This window comes from Syngnathus floridae, chromosome 1, assembly GCF_059516105.1.
Source record: "Syngnathus floridae isolate MCC-2025c chromosome 1, RoL_Sflo_1.0, whole genome shotgun sequence".
NCBI classification, from domain to species: Eukaryota; Metazoa; Chordata; class Actinopteri; order Syngnathiformes; family Syngnathidae; genus Syngnathus; species Syngnathus floridae.
In genome coordinates, this window is record NC_142413.1 from 16,751,332 (window position 1) to 16,774,020 (window position 22,689).

At 40.4% G+C, this 22,689-nt stretch overlaps 1 protein-coding gene across 5 annotated transcripts in view; it reads left to right on the forward strand.

Annotated features, from left to right (window-relative positions):
* pcdh11 (protocadherin 11) overlaps positions 1-22,689 on the forward strand; it is a 232,684-nt gene that overhangs the window by 100,691 nt on the left and 109,304 nt on the right. For 4 of the 5 annotated variants that reach the window (XM_088379239.1, XM_088379247.1, XM_088379256.1 and 1 more), the window contains 2 exons: positions 7,146-7,725; positions 14,912-17,419. In XM_088379239.1, coding sequence (XP_088235365.1) covers positions 7,146-7,725; positions 14,912-17,419 — 3,088 coding nt within the window. Of the gene's footprint in view, positions 1-1,699; positions 2,320-7,145; positions 7,726-14,911; positions 17,420-22,689 lie in introns of those variants that run through there. The other variant, XM_088379270.1, reaches the window with a different exon arrangement.

Sequence of the window (22,689 nt, forward strand, 5' to 3'; positions counted from 1 at the left end):
ATGTTCCAAACCTTTATAGTTCATGCATGGGAGAAATACAGTATGGGTAACAAAATAAAAGAGTATCCTGACCATCTTATTATTTATGTAGCAACCCACCTTATTTTCAGAGATGTGATCAATACTACTTAAGAGTGGACGGAAATTATTTTGGTCTAAAGCATGTGCATGGGGTGCTAATGCCCAGCGCCATGCTGACTGAGTAAGGGAGAAATATGAGAAAGCCAATGAGTCATTGATGAACTGAATGCCCTGTTTGATAAGGAAATTTAAAAGTGAAAAAACTACCACGTAGAGGTTTTTCTGATCACTGTGGCAAAGTTTCATGGTTGACTTACTTGATATTGGCAGAATCACAGATCTTGTTTGAGTTCCTTTACAGATCATGTTTGATCAGCTTTAGTCAAATTTAATACGGTTGGTGTCTCTAGACAAACGTTAAATACATTACATCTTTTATCATGGTATTATTCTGAGACCTGAGGAAAAACATATCCATCCATTTTCTATACCGCTTGTCCCCACGGGGATTGCCGGCGTGCTGGATCCCAGCAGTCACCAGGCAGTAGGCAGGGGACACCCTGAACCGGTTGCCAGCTGATCGCATGGCACACAGAGACGAACAACCATCCGCACTCGCACTCACACCTAGGGGCAATTTGGAGTGCTCAGTTGGCCTACCAAGCATGTTTTTGGAATGTGGGAGGAAACCGGAGTGCCCAGAGAAAACCCACGCGGGCACGGGGAGAACATGCAAACTCCACACAGGGAGGGTCAGAGGTGGAATTGAACCGGCACCCTCCTAACTCTGAGGCCGATGTGCTAACCAGTGCACCACCAAGCCACCTTTGAACTAAATCAGCAACTCGTAATGTATAATTTTATGTAGGTAAAAAATAAAGGCATACATCCACTCCTATCTAGTGTTGTGCGTGAGAGATAATAGTTTGTTTCATTCAGCAATAAATGAGTTTTAAAAAACCCAGGACACATAGTCAGCAGCCTTCAACACTAGAAGCATTTATTTCAAGTTTTTTTTTGTTTTGTTTTTCCCACTGTCACGGTCACTCTCCACTGATTGGTTTGTTTTGCTGTCTGTTTGTATATGTTAGCCCCACCTTGGCAACGCGCTTGATCAGACTCCCTACCAGACTCACCCGATGGGACAGGATTGAGTCTACCTTCCCAAGCTAATTTCTATGTGCTTGATCATTTCCATCAAATAGTTTTTAAATGATACCTAACACGTCAATCTCACTAAGATGCTCTGTGAGTATAAACCAAACTATATGTAATCTGAACGGCTCCTGGTGCCACCAGAAGTGTCTGAGAAATAGCTATTCATGGGAAGTGTGAACAACCCTATTATCCCCCCCGTCTCAGCCCTAATAAAAATGAAGAGTTAGAAGCACAACGCTCATCTTCATGCAGAGGCGCCAGTGATCCAAAAGGACTTTGGGAAGATGAAAATACAAGTGAACATTGCCGCCCTCTCGCTTTCAGTTGGATTTGAGGAGGAGTAGCGTCGCGCAACCAGTTTGCACTCCTCTCCTCTCCTCTCAAGCCAGTGTGAATTTCTCACCAGCGCAGTGCGGCTTTAACAGGACTACAGCGCCGGAGTTTTCTCCTGGCTCCTCCTCCTTCCGTGATGTCAGCAGCGGGGAGAGCGGGTGAGGGAGAGAGGTGGGCACACACGGAGAGTTCACCCAATACTACCGAGACGTTTCCAGTTTAGCGCACCGCCTCGGCGAAGCGTCTATCCCGGCTCCGGCAAGTGTGCTGCACCGAGCCTCAGTTTGAGCCATCTGGAGGAGGGAGGGAGGGGGGCGGGCAAGCGATGCAAACTGTGCATCCCTCTTATTTGGGATTTTTTGTTTGTTTGTTTGCTCAAGATTGTAAAATTGAGTGTCTGTAAGTGTTCACGTAGAAGTGTATTTTTGGATGGAAGTTTTTGACGCACATTTTAGCGCATTCGATTTTGACTTAATTAGATACAGTGAGAAAAACGAAGCTTGGACAGCTGAAGAGGAATTGTACTGGCATTCCATTTACAAACAAAGTTGTGTGCGTGTTTATTTCCTCCAGCTCTCGTGGACAACCGATTTTTGCGCATGGATAAGTTTTTGTAGTGGATATTTGTTTTATTCTCTTGGCATTGTTTTTTCTTCTTCACGAGGATTATTGCCCTCGTCTAATCTTCACTTCAGCTCAATACATGGCACTTTATTTATTATTTTTATATTTTCCTTTTTGAAAATCAGTGATGCCTTTACGCGGAGGCAGCACTAACTGATTTTTCAGCCCAGCCAAGCGAAAAAGGTAAGACATTTTGCTTTTTAATAGCTTTAGTGAGAGGGTGGGAATTTGTTTGACATTATGTGTCTGTTTAAACAATCGCCGAGCTCACTCGACATTCAAATTCCAACCAAAAATGCGCCATAGCGCACTGATTCAAAGTGGACATATATTAAGGCGATAGTGAGCCCGTAAATTGCGTCCCGATCCTCGCTGATCAAAGGATAAATATGGCTTTCCCCCTATGTGCACTCGATGTACAGCTATTTACAAGTGGAAAAATATACATATTATAGTAATATAATTAATTGATGCTCCGATTTTTGAAAGTGCTTCGACTTTCGAGCGCGCGCCGCTCTCTGCATCTTGGCTGCAAAGCACGTTGCGTGGGTGCGCGGCAACAAGCGCCATCCGGGTCCAGCCGTGTGGAGCTGTCACAGTCTACTCTGTGACCTCGGGGGGGCAATCCGTTTGTTCCAGACCAATTTCCATTTTGCTCTTAGGAGACAAGTCGTCGTGATGTGTCTGTCATCATCACTAAGGCTTGTTTGGGTCTCATAAAAATTTCGACAGTACGATCATGCTTTCAGATGACTGAAATGTAGGGGGTTTAATACCTCACTATGGTATTATATTCAGACAAATTTTTAAATTTGGCTGAAATAATATTGCAACATGGGTTGGTGCCATTTTTTTTTTTTTGATAGTTGCAGTACAGTTTATTTTAAAGCTCCCACCACAGCAATCAACTCTAAAGCATCAGGTGCAACATTATCACCAATTTGAAAGAGTAAGAAAGCCAATGCATGAAAAGGTGTCATTCGACTAATTCATGGCTTGGGTTGTGTGTTCTCTAACATGTCGTAGCGCTTACTTTAAAAGTCTTTCCTCTTTCACGTTCACTCATTATATAGTATACATGACACAAACCACACAATAAAATTACGTTCAATACAAGCGCTGTCAAAAAATGTCTCAATAGGATGCAATGCAATTATAAATGTCAGACTACTGCTACAATTACACTTAAAAAATAAGCATGCGTATATGATGGTAAAACATTTTTTATGTCATTTATTTTGCACGTATACCTAAAAAAAAACTGGCTGTTGAGTGTATACTACATAAGCCACTGAAATATTTGTATGACCGACCCAAGCAAAGATGGTGCTTTACTTTCCCTTCAACAATTGTAATTTATTTTGAAGTCTGCTCACTTTGTTTAAGCATATTTTGTCCATAACATTTGGCAAGGTTTCACAAAGTTGTTAAAAGTGAAATATTTTTTTTGTACTAAACTGACATCTCTTGTTGATTTGTTAACATCATCATTATTGTTATCAATGACACAGTCACACAGTGAGAAAGTTTACTTTTGTCAGCAGTAATGGATGAACAGTGACTGTCCTCTTGAGTCCCAATATTACCGCCGTATCAATTTGTCATGTAGCGAATGCAGAGGGTAAGAACATGGATTTATATAAACTACAGAACTTATGTTTTCTCAATCACTACAACTGCCAGGAAAAGCCACTGTGGCTGGTAATCTAAAATGCAAACTGCAAAATATTTTATTTTAATCATTTTGTTTTTTGCTAAACAAATACATTTCGATTATAGTGAACTCTGAAGTGAACTCGAAAGTTCTTGGCCTGTGTTCAACTTTGTCAAGGTTAAACAACTGTTTTCCGGTACTCTGTCCATTTCCAGGAGGACTATCTAATGTCGCCATTGTCGTAATTTCTGCAGGGAGAGCATATGTTATTCCTTCGGTACTTAGGGAAAATTGTGTCGGCTATCTGTAATTGTTTGGGGGTTGGGGGGGGGGCGGGCTGGAGCTGTTTCATCAGGCTGTTGGTGATCTTTAGAGCTGTTCAATTTGTTGACCCCAAGACAAGTCTTTTAAAAATCCCATTTCCATAATGATGATAAAGAACTTTGCTCTGATAAAGAAATCTCATTGTATTTGGGTCGTTAGGCTATGAACACACTTGATTGTTTAAGATCTCTTTTGGGGTGAACAGCGATTGTACAGTATATTTGGCCTCCCGCTCAGCCAGTAAATCCAAACAGCAGGAAGACTTGCCCGTCATGCCGTCATGAAAAGTGATCCAGTGCAGGCCTACTACTCTTCAAGTTTTCTCCCAAGAGGAAAGCTTGGGTTCACTGACTGAATCCAACCAGCCGTCTGGACCTTAAAATAGCATTTCTGTAGACTATTAAAATGTAAGCAAAGGAGACACACAGAGTGACACTTATATTTTACCAGCTCATCCTCTTGGTTGGCTTGGTCCCTGCCCCCGTGGACAAAACAGAAGAGACAGGATAATTGTGTGTAGTGGAAAACACTAATGTTGGCATATTGTTCTGGAAACAAAGGATTCAAGTAAGATGATATTGTTATTTAATTGTATTTCTGCGGCTCAAGTTTGAATTGGTGAAGAACTGAACTGCATCATACCAAGATAAACGAATGCTAAGGTACATTAAATGAGGGGTAAAGTACAGTATTAGAATCACCTCCTAATCAAATGTAATGGTGCTTCATACCATTTCTCACTGATTTAAAAAACAAAACAAAACATGACCAGTCTTTTGTTATATGTACTGTTTTTTTTTTTCCCGTACCATTTCATTGTGTAAGGTGTTATCGCCATTAGACAAAAAAAAAAAAAAGTCAATATATTTATCAGAATTTCACATGTCTGCAAATCTCAAAGTTTACTCGGACATTTTGGACATAATATGATTGGGATTGATAGTCTAGTGTCCGCTCTGTGGAAGTGTTTTGAGTTCTAGTAAAATATTATTCTCAGCCTACATTAACGTTGCCAAGTTACTTAGACTCAAATACAGATACACACACATCCACCCTATCATACTTTTAGAAAACTATTGTCACGTTATGAGGAATACACAATATAGATGATTATTTGATCCTTCCTGCTTTATTTCATTTTCACAGTGGTGAATCACTTTTCATTTAAATTCAAACTTCATCATACACCTTGGAGTGCTTTGCGATCATCACAGTAAAGTGATTCACCATCTGATATGACACACTTCAAAGTGTTCCACCCTTGCTGATGGGATGTGTAACCCATCCATATTTTGATGCAGCAGCACAGTACTACTTGTGCTATTCATACAATATAAGTAATCCTCACACTGATCAATGTCAGCTGTCTTCTCGTCTAACTGTTCTATAATGAGTCTCGTGTGTCCGCTTTATAACACGAATGAAAAGAAACTCCTTGCAATTAATGCCATTAAAAAATGGCTAAATTAAATTCTTATTTTTAATCAATTCCCATTTGTCAGTGTGTTGAGGGCTTCAGCGAGTGGGATTGCTTTGCCAAGAAAGAGGACCCCTGTAGTGCAATTTAGGTGTTCATGCATGCCGTTTCTTACAGGTTATTTTTTTAATCTTGTAAAATAGCTGGGAAATTCATTCAGCATTTTTTATTCCTGTACAGTGAATTGAATGATAAAAAACAACATTCCCAATTCATAGTGCAAATATGTTGCACTGTAAAATTCTCATTGGGTGCTGATAATAATTGACTAATTTAGACTCATCATCAATACAATGTTTCTTTTAGTAAACACTTACTTAAACACAATTAATCTCACTGTCAAATCATTCATTCAGTGACACGTAATATTTGCGAACTACCAAGTTTAATAACTGGTTGAAAGAATCATGTCACAAAAAGTGGCTATTTAGCTGCAGTCTACCTTTATTTTCCACTTATTTTTTTGTGTTTTAAATTGGACTTAACTGAATTCAATTATCATTGCACGTACAGAGCAACAAAATTAGTTTAATGTCATAGAAACACATTTGTTTTAGAAATAAGGGTTTTTAAACATAAAATGAAAAATGAACATGACCTCAACGGTGGGCTGTTGTTGAGTCACATCCATGTTATGACAACTCTTCCGGACCGTTTGAATCTGCTAAAAAAAAAGACGTGCCAAAACGGGACAGTAATGCACAATTCTGAAAGATTTGCTCATCTTAAAAAAATAAATAAAAAGGATAATTGACCTTTAATCTCCTACATACTGTCATCATTCAAATGAATGTTGTCCACCGTCCATCCGTTTCCTAGTAACTGCAGCAGCATATTGATTGTCAGTCTAATAAATGGACAATTCATTGCAATGTTAAAACCAAATGCATTTCATTTCTATTTAAAAAAAACACACAACACAACTATATATATATAGTGTGAATTATATTTCAAAAATGTATCTGAAAAACCTCACTCTAATTCCAAATAGCTGTCTGTCTCGTTCCACTGCACATGGTCGTTCACAAAATACTCGGGAGCTCAATTGTTTACGTTGGAAGCAAATTAGGCTGTCTATTAATAGCGGCTGTCAAGTGTTACAACTCACAGTGATGCGTGTGTGCATGCATGCAAGCATCAATGCGTAACGCCTTCTCCTGCTCAGCTGATGCTCAGTTATGTGCTGTAGTTATGCACCGCATTGATTCACACACATTTGACGTGAATGGAAGGTCTTATGTGCACAATCTGTCAATGCAAACTATTTTACTGCCACTAGTTCACATAATGTTGAGACCCAAAAAATGACACGTTTCATTAAATTTGCGTACATAGATTGACCTTTGTCTTCTAATGCCCCATGGACGTTAGCAAAGGTTAATGTTGTAAAATTACCTTTAATTTGCTTGCAAGGACATTGGAGGGATGGGTGTTCATAACTTGCTTAGATGAATAGGTCACCACCGCAGCAGGATTTGAACAAAATGTACATTCCGACATTGACGTTATCTGTCCTTTCCCCCTTTGTGTTTTTGTTGCACTCTCTCGAGACAGAATTGCTTCTGTGGAAGTGAAGCTCCATTCACCATTGAGTATGAACTTAGCAAGTCAGACTCATGTGCTGGTGGTCTTCCTCACCTCCACGGTCTTCATATGCCGGGCCCAGGAGAGAGACTACACAGTGAAGGAGGAGCAGCCGGAGAACGTCCGCATTGGGAACCTGCGCAGGGATCTCGACCTCAACTTGGACCCAAACATCAGGTTGTCCTCACCCCTGCAGTTCAAGCCTGTCTACAAGACAGGGGACGTGCCTTTGGTGAGGGTGGAGGCCAACACGGGGGAGATCTTTACAACCAATCACCGAATCGACAGGGAGAAGCTTTGCTCCGGGGTTTTCGCAGAGAAACGCTGCTATTATGAAATAGAGGTGGCTGTCTTGCCTGACGAGATCTTCCGACTGGTCAAGATCCGCTTCCTGATTGAGGACGTCAATGACAACGCCCCCCTTTTCCAGTCCACGGTCATAAACATCTCAATCCCAGAGAACACTGCCATTAACACCCGGTACCCGGTGCCCTCTGCATTTGACCCCGATGTCGGAATCAATGGGATCCAACATTACGAGCTGGTCAAGGTGAGAATGACAGTTAAATACAGTTAAATATTTTTGTCTAATTGGACTTCTTCTTTGTCTTAATAAGGGCCTGTTGTTGCACCAGGTGTGTGCCACATTATAGTTGCAATTTCCCTCAGAGCGCTGTTTAGTCTGCGAAACCAAATAAATGTTAAATTGCCTCATCATATACACAGCAAACCGACTGGCTTTGAAATCGGAAGTCAAGCATATTTTTCAATTATTTTTCAAGTTTCTGTAACAAAAGAAAAGGAATAGCTCAACATTATTACAGACAACAATATAAAGTTTTGGTTGACTTGCATGATTTGTTTTTGCGGGCCTTAGAAAATGATGATTTGCATAAACGAACAATCAAAATGGGAATTTTCTTGACAAATCATTCCAGTAAAGTCAAACTCTCGGCAGTTACTGAATATCCTCAGTCACATCTATTCCAAAGGCTATCGTTCACATCATGTTTTTTAATGGTGAGTTAGGTAAAAGTAGTAAAACTTGGATACTGATTCCCCCATGGACTCTGTAAAATTAATTACTTTTAGTGAACATTAGTGTCTTTTTGTGATTCATAAAATAAGCTGTCCTGTGCAGCAGACACTAACCTATAAAGAATACTCATCAGCAACCTATTAGTGAGTAAGCATCCCGCTGCATCCCACTGTGCTTAACAGGGTATGCTACCTTGGCTTTTTCCACGGGTTTTTGCTTTTTTTTTATTTAACCCTAAAGCAAACTGGTAATCCTCCCCGCCATTGCAAACCTTTCAACATCACTTTTACTACTGATCTCTCAATTGCTGTATGGCTGCAGTGCATTTCCGTACAGAATTATAATCCTACATTGAAATGTGATTATATATACCATAGACATATCATGTTCTCAATGTTTTATAAAAAATAATGAATGCTTCCACGTGCAAATTTATGAGAAAATGCCGGCGTACCATTTAAAGAAATCAGAAAATGCAGACGCAGCAACGAGTGAATTGCCCAATTCCCTGCATGGGTTGAATATGTTACATTAAAGCTGGTAAAGAAGAATTGCACAGTTTTATCCAAACAGACGCCTTATGCAGAATGAGACAAAACTTTTCATCACCTGCCGTATTTTCTGGACTATAAGCCGCTACTTTTTGCACAAGCTTTGAATCCTGTGGCTTATAGTGCAGTGTGGCTTATATATGGATTTTTCAGGAGTTTTAGGATATTGTATGATTTGTGCATATTCAATTCAATTCAATTCAATTCAATTCAATGTTCAATTCTTTTAGTTAAACACTAAAACACCTGCGGCTTATAGTCCAGTGCGGTTTATATATGAACAAAACAGGATTTGCCCCAGATTTTAGATGGTGGAAAACACGCCTTGGCGATTGATGAAAAACAGAAATTAAGTTTAATTTAACTGTGTTCACAAGGACCCTGGAGGAAAGCTCAAACACTGTAAATAAAGGGATATCCATAGTGAGACAAATGAAAAGTCCATCTTGGATTCACAAATTAAGTTGACATTGTTTTGGTAAAGCCGTAATCATCAACATCCCTGTCTGCTGTAAAAGCAATTTGCATTTTTAAAGAGTCTTCCCTATTTCCAAGGTCTCTCCAGCGCAATGTCCTGAATTGTTCATGCCTGGAAAATCACCAAGCAAATGTGCACATTACAATGATCATTTGCAATAATTTCCTTTGTCCTTTTTCCACAATATAAAGCGCTCTAAAACTCGCCTGGCCTGCCGTTGTATTATCTTTCACAGAAAGTTCTTCTAAGAGCATACTTGGCACAGTATCCCTGATTTATTCTCTCATTATACTTATATTGTATTTGTGATTAATTTTCTTGTGTTCCTGGTTCCATGTGTAAAATTTAGTAGGGATCATTAAAACGTGCCAGAGACATTTCCAACTCTGGTATGTGTTTTTTTTTTTTTTTTTTTTAAATTTATTTTTTTCTTACTTAAATTGTAGGCGAAAGCCCAGTGTTTAGTCGTGAAAGAACGTGCAAGCAAGTCCAAGAATAGCTCTTGGCTGCTCAGCCACCCTTGGACTACCAATATCGGGTCCTGTGAGATTTTTCTGAAAAGCACACTCAGAATGATACTGTAGTTTGCCCAGTTTTTTTGTGTTGTGCAGGCAACAATGTGTAAATTGCTACCATTGTGCTCTACAAATTCACTTACAATCTACATTTAATGTGACGAATTTTACGATAAAACATCTCTGTGCATCTTTACACTTTTCCCAAGCTAAAGAGGGTAACTGTGTAATTTTGTCCCACAGAGTGCTTCAATACAGCAAACAAAAGTTGTTAATCAGGCTTTTGAGAGTGTTTCTGGCATCGCTGTGGTCCAATGGAGTGTTTGTCACAACACCTGAACTGCAAAAATAGGCATCTTTTGAAATGGTCAAGGTCAAAAAAAGCAATCCCATGCATGAATGAAGAAAAACGAAGAAGCAGATAATATCACTGTATAGTATTCATTCCTGGGATAACGCAGTATCCATCGCTGAGATATACTTAGGACCCAAAGATATTCAGGGTTTTTTTTTTGCTGGGAAGGTTGGCTTTGCTTCTCTCATACTGACCCCTTTTCTTATCCCAGCGAATGAATTTGCAGCATCACACACTACATTAAACCGACTTTCATCTGTGTCAGCGTCTTCATACACATTTAAAGTGGGTGTCTTGTTCAAGTCACCCCGTGTAGATCAATGTGCTGCTGTCGGCTATAAAGGCTATGTCTCACTGATAAACTGCACAATGAAGTGGATTTCTGCAAGTCAATTGACTGATCTCAATGCCACCTCGATTAAGTATTCAACCTCTGACCTTGATTCCAGTGTACATTGGAATGTTGTGGTTTTGGTCTGAATACCCTCAATGCTTAAAGAGTGGCTTTCACGCTAATGCTGTTTAGCATCAGAAATATCCAAATATTGTACTTTCTCTGATATCTGGAAATTACTATTATCAATTTGGTTGTTTTATGTGGCTTTGCAATGGCATTTCTCAGCACAAATTCAACCTCCATCACAGTTTTGAACATTTTATTGAAAGCGGAATTAAAATACCTTTATTTTTTTTTGGTGGAGCAGTATCAATATTAATTTTTACCCCCAGAAGTTGACCTTTTTTGCTTCATCTTATTAGTCTGCTTGATGAGAGGATATAATTGTCTTTATTTTTCTTTGTCTCAGTCAAAATTAATAAATCACATTTAGCCACCAAAATTGGTAAGTTGTGGCAATAACGCTTGTAGAGGAATGAGAAACTAATGGTAGTAATGGTTATGGTGGTAATAGTTTATTCTTATTTTCCTAGCCGGCACTGCAAAGCCACTTGTCCAAACTGTTGTGCATCATTTTATTTTCTCCATATTCAAGTCTTGCAGTCTTGTTCTCACTGTCTCCATGACAGGCCATGGGGGGGTGGGGGCAGGGGAGGGGGGGGGGGGGGGGGGGACAATGCTGCTGAGTCCTGCAGGCTCAAAGGCAGACTATGGTTCAGCCTGTGATCTCCCTTGAATACAAGTGGGCTCCTTCCCAGCTCATTTCGTTCTGATAGGGTCCCCCCCATTAGTCATGTTCTGTCAATGTTTTTTTTGTCCACGGATGAAACTTTGTTGCTCGGCTGCTTTTGGAGCATATTTGTGGCCCTGGCAGAGTTGAATGAGGCAGAAATGCAGGGCTCAGCTCCTTAGTTAGTATTAGTGGGGGGGTCACATACTGCCGTTCAATTAATGTTTTATCATCTTAGTTTTCATTCAACAACTGCTATAATTCACGAATCTATCATTATGGACAAGAGCCTGTTACTTGTATTTGCTCTCTCTCGCTCTCTCTCTCTCTCTCTCTCTCTCTCTCTCTCTCTCTCTCTCTCGCTCTCACACACACTCAACCATATGCGTGTACACACACACACACACACACACACACACACACACCTCTGGGAAGAGGTACAGGAGCCTGCGCTCCCGCACCGCCAGACTCACCAACAGCTTCATTCTCCAGGCTGTTAGGATCCTGAACTCTCTTCCCCCTTCTGCCTAGCGTCCTGTACTTATTTGTTGTGTAATTTGTTTAATTATTATTTATTCATCACTCTTGTTTATTCATTGTTTGTGCCTTCTTGTTTTATTTTCTTGTGTTGTTTACTTGTCTGTACATTGTGAACTATGTCTTGTCACCGTGGGATAGTGGGAACGTAATTTCAATCTCTTTGTGTGTCTTGACATGTGAAGAAATTGACAATAAAGCAGACTTTGACTTTTTTGACTTTGACTTGACTTTGACACAACCAATTAGATTATTTATGCATGCCTTGCCTCTTTTTTCTCACTGACTTTTTGTCTCTGTCTGCCTGCCTGTCTTGTCTGTCTGTCTACCTCTCTTTCTCTCTCTCTCTCCCTTTCCTCCTGCGCTCTCTTAGACCCCCCCACCACCACCATCATCACCCTATGCCTACATCCTCCGCCTTCTTTTTAGATCTGTGTGTAGAGCCATACCATACCCTAGATTACTCTATATTCGTAAATTAAGCACATGGTTTAGTGTAGAACCTGCAAAGTGCATTTGCTTCCTGTCCCACTAGAGCCGCCTCCAAGTTACGTACTGTCAGGTTTATTTGTGTGCATAGTGTTTTACTATGGCCAACTAGGTTTCCATCCATACCATGGCTGCTGTTGTAAATGTTTAGACACTTTAAACATCTCTCTGGCATTTACAGCAATTAGAGCGTGTCACATTTCACCCTCACTTTTGTTTCTGTTTTTGTCCACAGTGGTCTGAAAGGGGGCTGTTGTGGAATATAATATAAACATAGCTGGTTTCTCTCAGCATTATAAAGAGGTGCAAGGGCTTACATGAGGGTGATTATCGTCACTACGGTCCCTCTGATATATTCTTAACCGAATCTCAATCTCCTCTGAGTTTTAACAAGGTCATCATCTTGACCGAAGAATGCATCTGCTGATAATCTGTGGTGCTGTCTGGAGAAGAGGGATGAGAAGTCATCCCTCGCTCATCATCTGCTAATACTTCCTCTGTTGTCATCACACAACGATTTTCATTTAAATTAGACAGATTTGATTACATGGTGTACTCCTACGTCCACCTTAGTGCCCTGATAATTATCTAATCATCTAAAAAAATGTTAGCTCATTTGTGTGGTATGAATGGAAATACCTTGACATTCTTAAACTCCTCTAGCCTTTATGTACGTGTGGTGACAACCAGAGCAACCTACGACGTGACGTGGTCTGCACACTTAGCAGTTTGGAGCTGCTTTGTCCTTCTTTCTCAGCCTAAGGGTTTCGAGTGAGTGATTCCTAGTAGTATTTTGGCCTTCCCTTGGCCCGCCTGAGATCTTATCGCAATCCACCACACTAATTCCGTATTCAGGAGTGTGCAGCCTGTGTGATAGCTCTCCTCGACTTATTGAAATGCACTGAGTGCTGTCTTGTCAGCTGTAAAATTGTGTGAAACCAAGACAAAAGCATCAAGTAAATGCTGGTTCAAATATTGTGTAACATTCCTTTTGATGCAGCCTAACTCAACATTCCACTATTAATTAATATGAATATGTCAAAAAGCATTGCACTAATTCTTAGCTACTGTGCTGATGCTGTAAGCCATTCACAGAACAGAGAATTGAAGAGTGTTGATACGCAATAGAGACCCAAGATTATTGCTAGAATTACCTCTAGTGCATTTGACTAAAAATCAGTTTCACAAATTCTGTACATTTTCACAAATTGTGTTAAAACCGTGTCTCTGCATTGCTGCATGCCATAATATACTTGAAAAGGTACTCTGAGATCATTGTTGCTGCGGTGGCTGTTTTTAAGTAGTTCTGTCAATCGTGTTGACAACACTCTCTGCAAGCAATTTGTTTCTGAGGACACAATAATTTACATGCTGCACCTGCACGTTCCCACGTGTCGACTTCACGCTGGCACAAGGACGGTCCTAAATTCTATAAACCCTCAAGGAGTCTTGTGTGTGTACAAGTATCCTGACTTGAACAAGGAAAATGTATGTATCTTAATCACATTTGATGGCTGTGCCTAGATGGAAGTAATCACTTCCAACATTATGTGCAGCATGAAGCTTATCTTTTTAAAGAGAACCCTTTTTCTTCTTTCACCATGAAACTGCTTCTGACTGAAAGAGCTTCAAAGGGCTTCTTTGTTTCATAATGTGCATGCAGCTCATTCATGGGCTTGATCTTTTTATTTCCTCTCTCTCTCTCTCTCTCTCTCTCTCTCTCTCTCTCTCTCTCTCTCTCTCTCTCTCTCTCGTTCTCTCTCATTCTCTCTCTCGCTCTCTCGCTCTCTCGCTGCTTCTCTCTCTCCCTCTCTCTCTCTCTTTGTCTCTCCCTCTCTCTCCCTCTCTCTTGCACCACCCCCTCCTCCCCACCACCCTATGCTTACATCTGAGCCCTTCGTTTTGGATCTGTGCATAGGACCATACCATATTCTGTTGGAAATTCTCAACACTAGTGCTATCAATGGAGATGAATGCAATTAAGTTCACAACTACTTCCAGTCTTGCCAGTTCAGTTTCTTTTTAGGTATCACGTATGTTTGTTCCCCTGTTATACTCTTCAATTAAGCACATCTTGAAAAAGACAGGCAGTTTTCACATTTAAGATTCTTCATATCACAAAATAATGTGATTTGGTCTTGCAGTGTGTTTGAATTAGGTCGTTAATCTTACTTCACTTGGAATTTCTTTACCACAATGCTTTTTAATAAAGTTGTGTAAACCGACATGGGCTCTTGAGTGATTATAGTGAATGGTCACATTTACAAAAAATAATAATAATAATCAATTAACATTAATGTTGTGAAGCTTACATTTTATGTGTTGATTGGAGCTTTGAGGTTGGCTGTTGATGAGTATGCTTTGAATTTGTGATGTGATCATTGTAAATACTGCTGTCTTGTTTCATCTCTTGCTAATAAATTGTACTCTTTTCATTCATGACACTGAAATAACAGTACGAGGATTAACTAACAGCACTTGACAATATCAGTATTACAGTCCAACGAATACGAGGGACTGATAGCATGCATATACACTGAAATAACCGTACGTTTGTATTGTATATACTGTCATTTCATGTAAGAGCGAGGACGTGACCATTTTTATTTATTTATTTATTCATTTATTTATTTGGGTCTTTTCAGAGTGTCGGAGAATTTGGCTTGGACATCATTGAGACGCCTGAAGGTGACAAGTGGCCACAGTTGATCGTTCAGCAGAACCTAGATCGTGAGCAGAAGGACACCTTTGTCATGAAGATAAAGGTAGAAGATGGTGGCAACCCTCCCAAGTCCAGCACTGCTATTCTGCAAGTCACCATCTCCGATGTCAACGACAATCGTCCAGTCTTCAAGCATAGCGAGTTGGAAGTCACGGTACCGGAGAATGCCCCCACGGGAACATCAGTTGTTCAGCTTCATGCAACGGATGCAGACCTAGGGTCCAACGCCCAGATCCACTTCACCTTCAGTAACCAGATCTCTGCCTCGACCAAACGTCACTTTGCCATTGACAGCACAACGGGACTAATCACTGTAAAGCAGTCACTGGACAGGGAGCTCACTCCTGTTCACAAACTTATTGTTCTGGCAAGTGATGGCAGTTCCACACCCTCCAGGGCCACGGTGACTATAAATGTTACAGATGTTAATGACAATGTTCCCTCCATTGACACTCGCTACATTATCAACTTGGTGAACGGGACTGTGCTTTTGTCTGAGAATGCTCCCCTCAACACCAAAATAGCACTCATCACAGTTACAGACAGAGATGCAGATCTCTATGGAAAAGTCACTTGCTACACTGACCATGATGTTCCATTTCGGCTGAAGCCTGTCTTTAATGATCAGTTTTTACTGGAGACAGCTGCTCCCCTCGATTATGAGACAACTCGAGAGTATGCAATTAGGATAGTGGCCTCGGATAGAGGAACGCCTCCTTTGAACACTTCAGCTATGGTTTTAATTAAAATCAAGGATGAGAATGACAATGCGCCCATCTTCCCCCAGCCCGAAATTCAACTTTCCATACCAGAGAATAATGACCCGTCCTCACAGTTAATAAAAATCAGTGCCACTGATGCAGACAGCGGACATAATGCAGAGATTATTTATACCCTTGGCCCCGATGCACCCGATGGGTTTAATATAGACAGACGGTCAGGAATCCTTTCCGTTGGCAAACGACTGGACAGAGAGAAGCAGGAGAAGTACTCATTCACTGTCATAGGCAGGGACAATGGTTCATCGTCCCTACAGAGCAATGTCACTGTCAGGCTAATCGTTCAGGACCTTAATGACAACAGCCCTGCTTTCACACACCCCGAGTACAACTTCTATGTGCCTGAAAACCTTCCACTCTTTGGAACTGTGGGCTTAATTACAGTGACAGATGCAGACGCGGGAGATAATGCTGTTGTAACCCTGTCCATTTTGAATGGGAAAGATCATTTCATCATTGACCCTCAAACAGGTGTAATCAAGCCCAATATCACTTTTGATCGAGAGCAGCAGAGCTCTTACACATTTATGGTCAAGGCGGTGGATGGAGGGCAACCCCCTAGCTCTTCCTATGCCAAGGTCACTATAAATGTGGTTGATGTAAATGACAATCGCCCCGTGTTTGTTGTTCCTGCTTCCAATTACTCATATGACCTCGTGCGGACCACCACCACCCCTGGTGACGTTGTTACAAGAGTGTTTGCCATTGACAACGACACGGGTATGAATGCTGAGCTACAATATAGCATTACCAGCAGCATCATCATCACATCTCGAGTCTCCCCTCGAGGGCTTTTTTCCATCGACAAAGCAACAGGCAACATAACACTGCAGGAGAAAATTGTGGCGGCGGATCAAGGACTGCATAGGCTGGTTGTCAAAGTCAAAGATCTCGGGCAGCCAGAATCATTACAAGCTATTGCACTCATTCACTTATTTGTCAATGACACTGTTTCAAATGCTACGTTTATCCAAGAACAGCTGCAGAAAAGCATGGAGACACCACTGGACCGAAACATAGGGGACAGTGAGTTAACACCTCAGGCTAACGGATATGTGATTGTTGTCATAGCTATCATCGCTGGGACTATGACTGTCATCTTGGTGATATTTGTCACTGCCTTGGTGCGCTGCCGACAGACACCCAGACACAAAGTGGTACAGAAGGGCAAGCAGAGCGGCGAGTGGGTGTCACCTAACCAAGAGAACCGTCAAATCAAAAAGAAGAAGAAGAGAAAGAAGCGCTCCCCAAAGAGCCTCCTCCTGAACTTTGTGACCATAGATGAATCTAAGCCTGACGACCCCACACATGAGCATGTTAACGGTACGCTGGATCTCCCTGTGGAGCTAGAGGAGCAAACCATGGGGAAGTACAACTGGGCCACCACACCCACCACCTTCAAACCTGACAGCCCGGACTTAGCCAAGCATTACAAATCTGCGTCCCCTCAGCCTACATTTCAAATCAAACCGGAGACTCCGGTGGCCCCAAAGAAGCATCACGTGATCCAGGAGCTCCCTTTGGACAACACATTTGTGGTGGGCTGTGACACGCTCTCCAAGTGCTCATCGACGAGCTCCGACCCATACAGTGTCTCAGACTGCGGCTGTCAGGGAGGATTCAAGACTCCTGGGCAAATCGCCACCCGACAGGTAATTCATGACTTCCTTTTTCAACCCACCCACAATAGTCCCCTTCCCTACTACACCTCACACCACAAGGTAGTTGATATGACAGGAGGAAGGTGGCGATATGCAGCACCAATACGTTCGGGGATAAGCCAAGAAAATGTTTACATGAATGTAATTTGCACTTGAAAATTATACTGAAATTCAACACATGAGTGAGGCAACATAATTGTGTATGCCCCCTCCTCATTTGTAAGCAATCAGAATTGCATAATCATTTACATGTGGTAGGTTAAGTTCACATTTAGAGCTTGATTAGCAGCAGCAATTCAATTATGATTGCTGGGTCTTTTGAATTTGGGGATTTGTATTTTTTTTTTTTATCATGTTTCATACTTATTGTCACCATCAGTGTGAGGCCAAACATTGACCTAAAGTTTTTTAATTATTTCATCATTCTTGGATGATGGCTGAAATCCACAATTCAGATGAATAGCTATTGCGTTTCCACTTAATTTTAAACATCATCCACCCGAAATTTACAAATCTGCTTCATGGGGCTGTTTTGCTTCAAACTCAACCCCTGCACATAATTAACCATCAGACCATCTTAAGTAATTAATTTGCACTGTTGTTTGTGATTACTATTGGGAGGAAGACCATTATTATTTTTATAAAAATCCATACATCAATCAATTGGGATTATTCCACATGCACTTCAAAATTAAATGCTTGCATCTTAGACTCTTTTCGACTATGGCATGAACAGTGATTACTGAACTGAACGGATTTATTAGTGGTCAAGGGCTGAGTTAAGCTATGTGCAAATATTTAGACTATCCATTTAAACCAAGCAAGCAAAAAGTAAACATGGTAACTGGATTGACAGAGACTTCTCACTTAATCTGCAATTCAATTTGGAAAATGTGAAACTATCCTGGTTTTATTGTACAGGGAGTTGTTTCATAGGAAAACGTTTCATGGACAAGCTCATTTAAATGAGGTAGTACAGCAAAGGCTTATGATTCCATAAAGAGAAATGTGCCAAACGCGAAGTACCCCAATAAATAAAAGCGGATGAGGGAAATAAATGTAAATCAGAGGTAAGGAGGGGTGGCCTTGCTCGGTGCCGACAGCGAGAGCACAGTGCTGCGGGGAAGACGAAGTACTGCTCGGGGTGGGGGTGGGGGGGAGGGGGAGGAGGGGTCGAGGGATCAAGGTGACGCAGAGCTTTGAGACCAATATACTTAAATACCAAGGGAGCACTAGTCCATAAAAAGCCTGCCCGTCCGACGTTGCATTTAGCTCATAAACGATCTTCTTTAATGACCCCAATTATTGTTATAAATTGCATATGTAGATGCACTTTCAGTACTTTGTTTGAATTAGCTCAAGTATAGTATACAAGTTGAGGTTTGTCTTTTTGCTGTGTTGTAGTTTATATTTGAAAAGATACTGAGGAGCTCTGAAGTCAAATTTCCAATACATGGCGTATAGGCAACATACAGTATTTCGGGCACACTGGTATTTGATTTGAAAACATAAATCATGTACTGCAAACTGAGGTTGCGATCTATCCAGTGGCAAATGATGTTTTGTTTTTGTCTTGTTTGATTTCATTTTCGTCTTTACCCTTTTGGTGGATTTGGTGCTTCTTTGGTTGGCTTTCGTTTTTGTCATGGTTACAATTGTGAAAGCTGCCATTCTTTCAATTCTGGGTCACCGCCATGACGTTGCATCAGTGTATTGACTTCATTTTTTATGAGGTCTTTGCTTTTGTTGGTTGCTTTCATTTTTCCAATCATGTGTGCGTGCGTGTATGCATGTGTGTGTGTGCGTGTGTTGTTTTTTTGCATTTTGATTCTTATCCTTTATTTTATTTATAACATCAATAGCAACCCTTAACATTACTCTTGGCATTTTTGGCTAAATGACTGTTTATCCCATGAAGTATTGTGCTCACGATAATTTATGAGGACACCCACACTGAGCCTTTCATCCACCTTTCTTTTTAAAACCTGCTTAAAAGCCATGCTCTGACATAGTGTATAATACATAAGCTGACTACAGCCCCGAGTACCAAAGATTTAATTCATAATTTGTTTATGTGACACAGTCGACTTGACAGAATGATTCCCCCACCCTCATTTTTGTTGTGGCTGTCCTAAAATATGCAAAAATATGCTGCTCAAGTTTCTCAATTCCAAATTGTCGATCTTGGATTTTGAGCATTGTGAATTGCAACTGATTTTCACTTGCCTGTCGGTGAGCTAAAGTCTTCTTAGAACCAATTTGAAAATCAATGCATATATGATAACCAAATATTTTATCCAATTGTATTTTGCTCTGTTGAACTTTGATTGATATTTTATATTCTCATCCTTGAGTCATAAGCCCCAAAATACTTTCAATGTTTTCAAGATAATTAAGTCGTCACTGGTCGAAATTACCAACCATATTTTCATCTTCTGCCCCCTTAAGCAATTGACAAGTGATGGCTCCCACTTTAGACATTAGATTTCCCTCCAGTTTTAAAAGTGATTATTTAAAGCCTGTGTCATGAAGAAAAACGCATGATGAAAATCTGTGGCTGCAAAGGTTAATTAAATGCACTAAAGGGTTAATCACTCATAATACAGTATGATTAAAATCACTGTAATTAGGTTTGGTATAAGGCTGATAAGAGGAGGGAAGGAGGTGGTGATCCTCTAAGATGACACTTGGGTGTATCAGCCTCAGATCCCAGATGTTGATGTTGTAATAGGTGTTTGTTTATTGGGGCTCTTTTATACAACAATCTGTGTGTTACATACTATTTGGTCTGCTTTTTTGAATTTATGAATGAGTAGTGAAGTAGCATTTTTTGTTCAACAATTCGTTTTTGGAGTCCGTTTCAAGTGAGGTTCTCAAACTGTGTAATTTGAAACCACTTTGGCCAAGTCACCACAACACTAATTAAAAACAATCAATGACAGTTTTGTCTATTTTTCTGTTTGATGGATGGAAGTGGTTGATCAGTACTTTAATAAACCCACACCCGATTGCTGCCTTGTAGATACTTACTGAAATGTAAAAAACACCCAGCCTACAAAACAATACACACATGGATGCAGAGCAGCTTATGCAGAGCAGGTCATCAAAATGTTTCCAGGGACTGTACAGATGTAACTGTTAAAGAGTACAGCTTGTAAAAGACACTTCAGAGACTACAGATTTGTGCTACCATATGGCTCCATTATACAGCAGCAATACACGCGCGCACACGCTTCGCACCCCTCCTTAGTTTTTACACATCTCATCACTTTCATTCAACCTGTGCTGCATTGTATTAGAGGTCAACCTGCCAGCCAGTGATGAGTAGCACTTGTGATGGTGTGCACTTTAGCGGGGGCCGATTAAGCAAGCGTCACCTTGTTTGAGTGATCCCCGACATCACACCAACATGTAGGCAGACAAAGGCTAACACATTCTTTTGCTGACCCCTTATTCAAGGGCGCGTAAGTTCTTCTCCTATGGTTAAAGAGATGACAAATGGCCATCATTGTTTCTGGTGTACACCATCTAGAAGACTGTATTGAGACATATCTCTTACTCAATTGCTTACACGTTTTGGACAAATACAGAAGAGATTATGATCTTGGTCCTCTCTTAGGTCTAACATCAGTGACCTCTAACTTCACAAAATTACCACAGATGTTGTGGTACCAAAATACTGAAGATAGTCTTTCCATGTGTGGAGGCTTTATGGCTGTAAAAGGCTAAACCAGCAACATATATTACTTTCTGTGTCCTAGCCACGACTTGTCCATTTTTCCATGCATGAGTTAAATTTATCCATGCACTTTTGAGTGTTGTAACACATATTTGAAGTCCGATATTGCTACAAATCATTCATGGTGCATGTGATTACTTCACTGTAAGTGAGGATAATTATACATCACAATTTACAAAGTAATATATACATATATATATATATATATATATATATATATATATATATATATATATATATATATATATATATATATATATATATATATATATATATATATATATATATATATATATATATCTTTCTTTCATTCAGTTGCTTCGCCGCATCAAGGACAATTTCCATATGTGAACACTGTGGTGTATTGTCTCTGTGAGTCACATTCTCATATTCTTTCTCTCTCTCCCAGTCAACGCCAGTTGTTTTGCTTCTATTATGAAAACAATAGCACCATGTGATAATTCTGTACATATCAGAGGACCCACTGGCAAGGGTCCGAAAGAGTGGGCTTAAATTCATCCAGATTTTGCTGTATCAGAGGGAGGAAGAGTGTGCCTGGTGTGGTGGGAGACAAAAAAAAAAAAAAAAAAAATGGGAGTAACAATTGGATGTGATTACATGCTCTGATAAGTACAGGAAATAATGCACAAAACATGTAGCATTCTTCAAGGAAACCTGACATAAAAATGACATGATTGCCAGCCATCCCTTGAAGAATGTTATTATTATCATCACTGATGATCCTTATCACAATCACTTTAGAGATTTGTATTATTTTTTGTATTCTGTGTCGAGTGTAGCCTGGCACTGATGAGGCTACAGTTTAGACTGCTCAGAGCTGGATGATATCTATATTGTAACTCCAATCTCCCTATATCTGTCTGTCTCTCTATATTTCAGGAGACTGCACTGAAACCACCACACTATGGCACACTCTGTGGCACAGGTACAGCTCGCTCCCACAGGATTAAAATCAATCTCTAGCTCCCACTTCTAAAGAGAGGGAAAGAGAGAGAGAGAGAGAGAGAGAGAGAGAGAGAGAGAGAGAGAGAGAGAGAGAGAGAGAGAGAGAGAGAGAGAGAGAGAGAGAGATGGGGGGATGGGACAAAGAAAAGAGAACGAGTGAGGGCAGAAGGCAGGAAGTGCCAAGGTGAACAAGTACTTTACTGCCGGTACAGCCTCAAAGCTCACCTCTTCATACAGACATGGAAGTGGTAAAGAAAGGAGAGAAAAAAAGGGGGTAATGAGGAAATAAGAGAGACGCTTAATGTTTCCCTGCTTCAAACTTGACAAAAATCCTCTTGTAAAATGTATTGGAAGTGTGACTTGTGTTTGAGTCCAATGCTACGACCTTAAACTCCAGCACCCATGCTGTACAATAGGTGTCAATAGATCTGTAAAGTATGTTTATATGTATGTGTATTCAATACAGAGTTGATGGTGTTTATATTTATTAAGTACAACCATTTCCTTGCCTTTTGTTTTTTGCAAAGTTGCCTAATGGCATTTTATTGTCTTAATT